The following is an 11,700-nucleotide window of genomic DNA, read 5'->3' as shown; positions in this document are numbered from 1 at the left end:
TGCTTTCCCAGAAAATTCACGATAGAGGACTAGAAAATGTAAACGACGGACAGATTGACTTGTTGTAATCATTAGTTTCTTCAAGGATGATTTCAGTTGTGAGCGTAGGTCTTCTGTTTGTGCTTGTTTCGAACTTGAAATCTAGTTCCAGTTTTCACGATGACTTCCGTCTCAACTACCCATGTTAATCTTAAGATATTGAAGAAAATTTCTGAGATAGATTTATGTAACATTATATGATTGATAAGCAGTGAGACGGTTGAATGTGGTCAAATAGGGGGTCAATGTGCACTATGAATTGGGAGCTACAACTATAAAAATTCGAATATTGAAATACACTACAAATTGCGGCAACCATCACCGTTTTCACTCGTACACGGTACATCTGGTGACGACCTTGAACAATTGGGGTTTTGCAACCCTTGAGGAGGGTTTCACTCGCAGTCTCCTATATTTGTTGGTCAAGCTTTGATCGCGTCAGGAAGTTAACGAACTTTTCAAGATTGTATGTGTGCATAACTTCGTCGAATCCATTAGGGAGGTGGTTTAGAAGAGCTCTGTCACATGAGTCCTGATTTTGGAGGCTAGCACGAGTCCCAGAGGTGGATCTTAGACAACACTATCCTTATGCACGACTTAGCGAGGTCTGTAGCAGTCACGTCGCCACTTTAAGCCTTTGCATGAGAAGGTGGGTTTGAGTAAGCTCTGTTCCCTGATCTCTGCTCTGGTCAGAGTGACAAAATAGTGAAGTTGGTAGAAGTCACTTGATACCTTGAGCTTTGATCTGTTTGGAGATAATAACAGTGCCGCAGTAGGCCAGACAAAGCCAATGATCCGCAATTCACATACCAACTGTTGTGTATCATAAGATCTCTCAGTGTCAGAAGATACACACTCATCAGACATTATCATTCAAACAACTATACACACGTTACTACCATCAGAACTGGTGTTTTACCACCACATCATCTCAAACGTGCTCCGCCGTGGTCATCCAAATCTACATAAGCATCAGGTTTGTCATACAAAAAGGATCAGAGGACATCTTCGACACCTGCACTTAGAGAATTCTTTCTTTAAACTGCTAAAACAACTGAATTGAGCTTCAGAGTGTTTCTTTTTGTAGGCTTGGTCTCCTGAATCCAATCGGGATCTGAGGAAGAGTTCATTAACTGATCGGACATTTCGATCATCAAGAAGATAACCCAATTACCTAAGAGACCACTTTTTGGAAGGGTGACACTTCAACAACCTCCTAGAATTCGTTACCGACCAACATTTCGTTCACACAAATTCAAGTACATTAATCACTTGAATTTCACCATGTCTTACCGCGAAGAAGCTATCAACAAACATCACATGATTTGAGAGAAAAGAAACGAGATGCAGATGTTATGATTTTAATGCAATCCACCATCCTGAAACTTTCAAGAAGTCAGACCTAGTAAAGAAACAGAGAAAAGTGAAGGAGAGAAGGGAACCTCACTAGTCTCTTGTGAAGAAATTGTTCGCTGTGACGGCTACATCTTCTACTCCGTTCACGACTAACGACAAAGAACATAATGCTTGGAATTCTAGAACCAACATCCATTAGGGCATGAAGTAGTGGGTTATGTTAGGAAAAATAGCCTAATTAACTTGTTCAGGAATATGAAATAAAAGATGTGAATGTAAAAGCAGAGACACAGAGATTATTTAACTGTGGCAAAAAACCCTCCAAGATAGAAGGTAAAAAACCACGGGACCTAGTCCAGAAATCTTCTACTTTGATTAAATAATGGGTTACACAATTCTCCCTAAAGCAATAGGGATTAACCAATTCTTCAAAATGTGCAGAAACACTCTTGGATAACAACTCTTCACCAAAACTATGGTGGATAAACTGAACAAAGAAAAAACGAAATATAAATCTCTTACTCTTTAGGATTTGAACAAATCCTAGATTACCAAAAGTTGAAGAAGATAACCACAAACTAAGTCTCTTCACAAGATTAATAATCTTCTTTTCTTCAAACCAATATTCTTCTCTTTCAATCTCTCTTGAAAGAACCACTTCAGAAAAACTCTCTTTCTGTTTCTGAAAGTTGCGAATAATCTCTTTTTTTCATTCTCTTTTATAATGATAAATAAGGAGGTTTACCAATAGAAATAAGCATTCTTTTTTAGGATTGAAAAAAATAGAAGTTTCTATTTTTTTCCCTAAATAAGGAATAAGGGAAATCCTATTTCAATTAGGAGTCCTTTTATTATAGGAGGGAACCCAACAAACTCCCCCTCCCGACTTATGAAGAGGGACCTACCATCCCCAAACCCGCAACACTGCTACATAGCTCATGCTTGCCTTTGGGTAATGGTTTTGTCATCATATTTGAACCATTGTCGTCAGTATGGATTTTCTCGATCTTCAACACCTTTCCTTCAAGAACATCTTGGATCCACTGGTATCTAACATTTATATGCTTAGACTTGGAATGGAAACTATAATTCTTACTGAGGTGGATGGCACTCTGACTATCACAATGAATAACATAATTATCTTGTTTCATACCAAGTTCTTCTAACAGTCTCTTCATCCATAACATCTCCTTGCAACATTCTGTAATGGAAATATATTCTGCCTCTGTAGTAGATAAAGCTACACACTTTTGTAATTTAGATTGCCATGACACTACCCCCCTGAAAATGTAAATAGGTAGCCTGATGTGGACCTTTTGGAGTCTACATCTCCTGCCATGTCTGCATCTGTGTAACCGACTAATACTGGCTTATCATTACCAAAACATATACGAGCTTTAGACGTACCTCTAAGATACTTCAGAATCCACTTCACTGCTAACCAATGCTCTTTGCCTGGATTGGCAAGATATCGACTTACTACTCCAACTGCAAATGAAATGTCCAGTCTCGTACATACCATTGCATACATCAAGCTTCCTACAACTAAAGCATAATGAATTTTCTCCATTTCTTTTTTCTTACTTTTAGTTGATGGACACTGATCACGCGTCAACTTGAAGTGACTAGCTAATGGACAACTCACTGGTTTTAATCAACACCATGGAATCGATTACATAGAAACCTTTAGCCACATTGTTCGTCCGACCACTATTCAAACGATTCTTACACTTGCAGTCACGAACGATTGGCCGGTTAGGCAATTGGATGTCAAGACTGCTTTCTTGAATGGAGATTTAACAGAAGAGGTCTTTATGAGACAACCTCAAGGTTTTCAGAATCCTGATCTTCCGACTCATGTTTGCAAGCTCCACAAAGCAATCTATGGGTTGAAACAAGCCCCAAGGGCATGGCATCACAAATTTACAGATTCTCTGTTACACTTAGGGTTTAAGCAGTCGATTTCTGATCCATCAATGTACTGTAGACGAGATTCAATAAGCTTTCTGGTGATTACTTTTCGTTGGTGATATTTTGATTACTGGTTCATTAAATTCAGAGGTAAGCAAATTAACTTCTTATCTTCATAATCAAATCTCTCTCACTGATTTGGGAAATCTTTCTACTTTTTGGGCATGGAGGTTACTTGATGGGTCATGAAGATGTCCCATCTGAGTAGTTTAATTTAGTCGAGTTATTTCCTTTCGATTCTTTATTATAATAAAATGGTTGGTTTCCTTGATTAGATGTCTTTTGCAGAGTTAGTTGTGAAAATGGCTAAAAACGAGAAAAAAATGCATGAAGGGTATTTTGGTCATTTAGATTCAAGGATCATCTGGTAATTTGGCCAAGGTCAGTGCATGGGTGAACAGTAGAGTCCAAGACGAGCCCGTAGGAGAAAACAAAAGTCAAATCGGAGTTCGGACGAGAGAATTAGCCAAAATCAAAGATGGGTCAAATGTTGTTGACCAGGTGGGACACTTTCAGTAGCCATTCGGGAATGCTGTATGACGGGAGACACGTGGTTGACTTTCAAGCCGGCGCATCCAATTCCCGTGTTTCCGCTAAGCGTCGAAATGGACCCTTAGAGCATTATCCGGTACAACACGTCGCAGTTTAGTTCAGTAGGCCCAGACCCGCCTTTTGATCTTATCCATCTGTTTCCGCGCAAATCATATCTGACAGTTGCTGAGTATCTGGGCATTGTGATGTTCCCGTGTTACACGAAGTAATGTAGCTTCCGTGATCCCCATTCTCAAGAACCGTCCAGATTCGAGTTTTCTTCATCTTACGGTTGGTCTTTCTACCGCGACATATTAACATGTGGCCGGTTACGCACTAATTTGCGAAACCCTAATTTAACTGCCCCTCCCATTAGTCGACACATGGCAGCCTCATTTCCTCCATTTAAACCTTAGCCGCTAGAGAACGTGAATTGGTCTGAAGGTTTTTGAGAAAAAACTCTCGAGAATTCCCAAAATAACCCTCCATCTCTAACTTTCGACCATTTTAACCTTAATAAACCCTAGTCATATAAAATGTCTTTTGTCCTCGTTTTTTGGAGACTTCAACTACCCTCTCATTTCCTCTCTTAGCCTCTTTCTCTCTCTTTCTACCTCTTCTTCTAGTTCTAACAACAAAAATCTCAGCCTCCATCATTCTCTTCTATTACCCCTTCTACCCTAATTTATTTTCAATTTCTTTCTAATCTATCTATCTTTCTACATCTTTTTCTTTTCTTTTCACAATATCTTTCCTTCTTCTTTTTCTGTTCTAAAATCCATTTTCTCTCATCTTTTCAACCAAGGTGCTATTATTTGGATTTGGAGCATACTTGGAAATCATTTGGAGCAAGGAATTGGGTGATTTATTTTATTTTTCTCATTTATTTTCATGTATTTTGTTTTATCAATGTATATGTCTCTAAATTTAATGAGTAGCTAATGTTGTATCTAGGGTTTAGAGGAAGTCATATTTGATCTTTCTTAAATTACGTTATTGATTAATAAATCTTTATATTGAGCTTTAATATCTATTAATTGTCATTTCGTATAGATTCTATAATATTTTCATTATTCATGCTTCATAATTAGATATTTCATGCTTTTGTTAAGTTATTAGATAGGACACGTTCTTTAGATGATGAATGATAGTTAAGGAGTATAGTCTTTATATGATAGTCAATTAAAAATAGATGATTTTGAAATGTGTTAACAAAGAGTATCACCCGAAATCTAAATAGTTCATTATGTTAGATTTTGAGTTATATAGAAAAAAAGGGTTAGTTAATTGTTTTCATGCTTTAGGAAGTCGATTTATTTGGTGGAATCAAAACCCTAGATTTCTTTCCCATCTTGATTTTATTCTTCTTTAGTCTATTGTCCTTTTGTTTTTTTAAAATAGTTTCCAAACAAAATCAAAATTAATGAATGGGGTGTTAATTTGAGATTTGAAGTGAATTTACTTATCCCTTGGATCGATATCGGCCGGACTCCCGGACTAACTACAATTTGATCCCGTATACTTGCGAGAATAGACCCATTTTGGGCCTATCATTACTCGAAATCAAGATTCAATCACAATTACTCAAAGAAAGTGTATTGTTGATTTACTTCATCGTTTTGGTTTACGAAATTCAAAAATCATCTTCTACTACAACAAGATTTGGATCGAAACTTTCGGTCAATGATAGGAAATCTATTTTGGATCCTTAAAGTTATCGTAGTCTAGTGGTGCATTATAGTATCGCAATCTAACAAGACCTAATATTATCTTATGTTGTAAATCAAGTCTCAAAGTTTATGCAAGCTCCATCGAATTTTCATCTCACGACAGCAAAGAGGATTCTCAAGTGTCTGAAAGGTACCATCACCGATGGTCTCACAATCAGCCGATCATCTTCGTTGACAATTAGAGCCTACTCAGATGCTGACTGGGCAGGCTCTCCAGATGGTAGACGGCCCACATCAGGCTTGTGTGTCCTACTGGTCCCAGATGTCATTATATGGGCTTCTAAGACTCATCGGACAATATCCCGCTCATCCACCGAGGCAGAATATCGGGTTGTGGCCCATACAGTAGCTGAAATTACATGGCTTCGAAATCTCTTAGTTGAATTGGGTTTTTTGATAGACGCACCACCCACAATTTTTTGCGACAAGATCAGTGCAACTTATTTGGCAGTTAATCCAGTATTACACTCTCGTACCAAACACGCTGCCATTGACTTCCACTTCGTTCCAGAGGAAGTTAACAATGGACGTCTCAAAGTTCATTATGTTCCAGGAGATGAAAATCTTGCTGATGTATTCACTAAGGGTCTTGCTACGTCTAGATTTTTATTTTTGAAATCCAAGCTTTCTCTTGGTTCCCGCCGTTCAACTTGAGGGGGGATATAAGTGTATATTCATGATTTGTATTTTCTTTACTTCTCAAGGGTAGTTTTGCCCTTATTTTTTTTTATCTTTGTAACATTTGTCTATATAATAGAAGCTTCTTTACTCCTCGACTCGGATTTTGTTACATTTGATTTTCATTTTTTAAATCACTGTTGTCATCTTTTTCTATTAGTTTAAAGAAGATAACTTATTCTCTGATTTATCAGATAGTACTCTATTTTTTTAAGATTTGTTATATTAAAAGAGAACCAAACAACCAACATACTGTACAAAGTTTGTTCTTGCTTTGACCCTCTCTTCGAATCACTCGATAGTACCTTCAAAAATCTCATATAAAGATAGAAGCTAGCACACATTAATGAAGTTGTGCTTAGTGCTAATTAGTTCCTACTGTGAAAATATTTGTTATTATTTCCATTCTTCCCTTTTAACTCATGAAATATTATATACAAGTCGACACCTTACATATTTCATTTATTTGGGCTAGTGTTTTTAGTTTGTGTTTAGTGTACATGGCCGCTTTTGTTTCTCTGTTTATTTTTGTACGTAAGGGTATTAGGAATGAAAGTTTCGATCTACAATTAGATCATACACGTTTTGGTAAGCAACACGACAATGAAGCTTCGTACATTCCTTCAAGCTAGTTGTGCTCTTCCCGCTCTATGTCTGAGCAAACAGGTCCACTTCAATGTCGTCTATTTCAGCCCGATTTATTCGTAGAGGTCCAAAAGTGAAGCTCAAGATGTATAAATATACAGTTTTCTATGATCCATATGCGCCTAAACCACCTCTATCCAACAAGATCGTTTACCTTGCTGAATGTATTGCTGCTTTGCCACCAAAAGAATTGAAACATGTCGGTCCTACTCTATGAGATAAACTATTACATCCTAAGCTCCAACCATTTTCATAGGAATGAATGGGTTTGGGTTCCCAAGTTGGGGCGTTTGCTGGCCTGGGCAAGGGAGAAGAGAAGAAGGTAAAAAAAACGGCATTTGGTGTAAAACTTGAGAAACCCGTTGCAGCAGCAAAGATTAAGGTTATCAACGAAGTCGGGACATTTACGAGTCTGGGATTGAAGGAGGCCAAGGACCTCGTGGAAAAGGGCCGGCTATGATGAAGCAAGGAGTCACCAAGGAAGAGGCCAAGGAAACTATAGAGAAACTAAAAGTTGCAGGTGGTGTTGCAGTGATGAAGTAAAGGTATCATTTAGGTAGATTTTACTAATATTTAATGTAGAGATCATTCAGCCACAGTAAGACCTGCATTTGAGAAAGCTGATCCTTGATTATCTCAAATGTAAAACCTTCTAAATCAAATGAACCTAAAGAGCAAGATGGAGTGTGTTTCTTCCCAAAATGCGCCAGAATCAACCATTTAGACGAGTTATAGTATATAGATCACACAAAAACAAACATTTTGAGTCTGCCTCAAGTCAATTTAGAGCTCGAGCCAGACCTGTCCTAACGAAAAAAACAAACTCTATCTAAATGAGATATTTAACAAATAAACATATTTCTTAATGCAAATTTAGAAACATTTCTAGTGTTTTGGACATGGTAGAAGAAAGGGAAGAGAAATTCTATTGAAGTACATTACTTGTACTAAAAATGCAGCAACAATTGTTTACAGGGAATGTGAAGAGCTAAACTACCTCACTTGCACCACCACTATTCCATTATACAACAAGCATGAAACATGTTGAGATAAAAGCGAATTTCCAATGGCAGATAACACTTTCTTCGGTAAGCATTTAGTCTCATGATCTAACTTAGCTTTCATCTCCGCGAGAGTTCATTCCCGGATTTCCCCACCATTAAAACTGTCGCATGAAGTGTCTGCCTTGAAGGCTCAGGACGGGTGAATCATGGGTTGATTTATTAGTGTCCCATTTTCTCTCAGTTCTACAATGTTGGAACTTCGAAGATCTGTCCGATTAGCTTTAGAAGGTCTTCACACTTTGAGTTGGTTAAGATCTACTCTTTAGTAACATTAAGTTCTAGAAGCTGACATCAATCTTACCCTTATGGTTCTCACAAGAGTCCTTCAACTTTACTCTCACTGGTGGGATCCTGCGACATATTCTCATCCTGCTTGACTCTCTCGTTCTCATTCTTAAGCTCATTGGACATTTTCTCATCCTTCTCTTTCTTTGGCTTACTCTTAGGATCCTCAGCCATTTTATTATCATCCTTCCTTTTCATCATCTTAGGCTCTCCAGTAGAGCTCTGCAACATCTCATTCTCTTTGGTTCTATTTGCTTCCGATTCACGTCCAATCTCATGGCCAATTTCTCCCGAGGGATCCATCTTTTCATCACACTGATTAACCATAAAGTCCTTAAATCTACTGTAATTGGATCCCTCAAGATAGAGTGAACTTCTATATGTATTAAAGAAACCCTTAACCGAACGCGAATAACGGTTTCCTTTCATATATGTAGTATCCAGAGCTGCAGCAAGGATCTCAAAGAACATTTCCTCAGACGATAGTTTTAAATCAGCCGTTTTAGCCTCCAACATTGTCGGATTACCTAAAGAATCCTCGGAGATAATCTCATCGTCAAGAATACGTTTAGAAGTTTTTGGTGTCCTGGAAGAAAAATCGTCTAAATAAATCCAACTTTTATATCCCTGGCTAAGATCTGTGTAAGGAGGAGATAAATACTTGCTCTTCTTTCTTTCTCTTGACAAAGACCTACTTGCAGTGTCTTCCTTCTCCGCCATTTCACCGGGAAGTTCTGAAAGCTCGACCTTCTTCTTCCTTTTTCCCATCTTGTTCGAAGGAGAAACCGGAATTCCACTACTTAAATCATCTTTATCAGCTAAATAACTCTCAGTTTCATCTTCAATCTTCTTCCTTTTCGTCGTCTTAGAAGCTGATACTCTTTTACTGGCACTTGCACTTACTTCTTCAGCAACATCATTCTCACTCTTCTTAAGCTCAACATCAAAATCATCTACCAAATTTTCCACCATATTTCTCTGTTTTTTACCCCGAGATAACATTGATACCACTGGCCGTTTCCCCTTCGATTTCTTCCCAGCCCCATTGTGTCTTGGAGAGGAAACTGAACCCAAATCCACTGTTTCAGATTTCAAATCACTATCTTCAGGGACTAGTTGGTTCATGGGCAATTCTAGACAACCCCTAGACCGATTAAACCCTAATACCAGCTTTTGGAACACTGTAAGTTCAAGCAAACTAGTTGGAGAAACAATCGGGGCAATGTACCTAAGAATTTCAAGAATTTTAGCAGGTTGAAAATAAGTTACCAAAAGTTCATCAATGGCAGAAATGGGTACAACTACTCCTTCTTTGATTCCAGGATTGGTAGCTAATGGATTAACAAGATCAACCCTAGTTTCAATTTGAAGACAAGAAGAAGAAGAAATCACCTTAAGTTCAAGAATTCTACCAATTTCTTCCACAGCTTTCTCTACAGAATCAAGAAATTTTCTAGATTTACTTTGCATTATCATTTCCTCAAAATTCTGCACTTGAAATGGCTTTAATTGATCTGGGTAGCACCAAGCATAACTTTGATTACCAAAATAAGAAACTAAAAAAACTTTTTTGTTTTCTGGTTGAAACTTTGCTGCAATTTCAGATGCATCTGAAGGATTGTAGATCTGACCAGGCCACCATTGTTGATTTTTTAATTTACCCCAAACAAAATCACCCATAGAAAATTCATGATTTTCCTTTTCTTGATTACCCATTTGTGTTTCTTGTTCTTCCTTGGATCCATTTTTTACAGGTAAATCAAGGTGATGATCATCAATTTTGACGGAATTTAACTTCTCTTCGGTGTTTCTCTCTCTAACTTCACTTGTAGAAGTTACAGAATTCATCTTACCCTAATTGTGTTTCAACTTCAAAGCCAAAAGTATCAGCTTTGTTTAGCTATGACCCCATGAATTTCCTTCTTGTTCTTCAAGATCGGCAGACTTTCTTTCTGCAGAAGATGAATTCTTCAAGATGACTAAAGCTAATAGCTATTGATAGAGATTGTTGTTGGGAGGTAGTAGAGCAACAAAAAAACCCTAATTGTGTTTCTTCTTGGGAGTTCTAATTCTGGCAACAGTTGGTTGGTTGATGTTGTTTTTTTATCAGAATTTAGAAGAGGGGAGAGGGTGAAATGTCGCAGTCCACACGGTGCCCCATTCAGAACACTGACAAGACAACATTGGGGTGGTGGAGCCCGCAGTTTTCTCTGAAATAGAAGAGGGCGCTGCTAAAGCCATGAGAGAAAAAATGTTGTAGGCGGTCCGTTATATTACGACCCAAGCCATTTTCGATAATGTTGTAAAAGACCAAAATGAAGCTTAATCAGTCCTTCTCCGCGCCCACTATATTCTTCTTGCTCAACTTCTTTTTTTTTTTTCTTTTATAAATCTCTGCGCCCACCATATTTTTCCTGCTCAACTTCTCTTGTCCGAATTGTATGAACACCGAAACAATTGAACATGCACTTTTACACTGTGCTATGGCAAAAATGTTTGGTTTAATTTTAATATAATATCCGATAACATTATCGATCTCAGATTGGATCTTCTCGTGGAAAGACAATAACCAAATTTGTTACACTAATGAAGATATTCACTTTGCTAACATCCTATGGATATTATGGAAAGTGAGATGTGACCACTGCTTCCAGCATGAGATAAATGATCTTGATAAGATCATCAGAATGATCAAAGCATTTCCAAAACCAACAAAAAACCTGAGAAAATCAATCAAAAACCTCCTGGGAAATGGCAACCGCCAACAGTACCTTTTATAAAAATTAATGTTGATGCATCCTTTATTAATGTAACATCCAATTTGGGAATTAGCTTAATTGCACATAATGCAGATTCAAAATTCATAGCAGCTCAAGTGAAATCATCGAGGGCGAGAAATAGTGAAGAATGTGAAGCAATAGCCATCTTAGATGGGCTACTTTGGGCGAAAGAACACAAGACGAAAATCATAGAAAGTGACAACTTAAATATCATCAAGCATATCCATGACAAAAGACACTCAGTCAACTGGCAATCGTTGACCCATATCCGAAGAATTCGAGAAATCAGAGAGAATTTGATATAGTTCAATTCAAATACACCAGTAGAGAACTCAACTCGCATGTAGACAAGCTAGCAAAATGGGCAAGAAAGAAGAATAGAAGCAAAATGTGGCATAATGTTCCTTGTATTTTAGTTGATAAATATTGTAATAACGTTTATTCCAATTAATGATTGAAAAGTTTAACAAAAAAAAAACCTTCCATTTTTTTTTCTTTTATAAATCTCGAGTAAGACTTTTCTTTTTTCACTTTTTAAGTTTCCCAAGACGTTTCGATTTGAAGAAAGCGACTAAAATAACCTAAATGCCCACCACTTGAAGGGAAAAAAATATGGTTAAA

General features: G+C 37.5%; 1 protein-coding gene and 1 pseudogene across 1 annotated transcript; one reads left to right on the top strand and one right to left on the bottom strand.

The window, feature by feature from the left end:
• The first annotated feature begins 5,696 nt into the window (after positions 1 to 5,696).
• LOC147567662 (uncharacterized) lies at positions 5,697 to 7,493 on the top strand (annotated as a pseudogene).
• A 298-nt stretch (positions 7,494 to 7,791) lies between these two features.
• Positions 7,792 to 10,589, bottom strand: LOC147567661 (uncharacterized). The gene has a single exon (XM_086654283.1). It carries the CDS (start codon positions 10,145 to 10,147, stop codon positions 8,327 to 8,329), a length of 1,821 nt encoding a protein of 606 aa, XP_086510409.1. The 5' UTR covers positions 10,148 to 10,589; the 3' UTR covers positions 7,792 to 8,326.
• Positions 10,590 to 11,700: the final 1,111 nt, after the last annotated feature.

Source organism: Eschscholzia californica, unplaced genomic scaffold, assembly GCF_041429995.1.
Source record: "Eschscholzia californica isolate CP2 unplaced genomic scaffold, dmEscCali1.0.p SCAF_1, whole genome shotgun sequence".
Taxonomy (NCBI): domain Eukaryota; kingdom Viridiplantae; phylum Streptophyta; class Magnoliopsida; order Ranunculales; family Papaveraceae; genus Eschscholzia; species Eschscholzia californica.
This window is presented reverse-complemented; position numbering and strand designations above follow the sequence as displayed.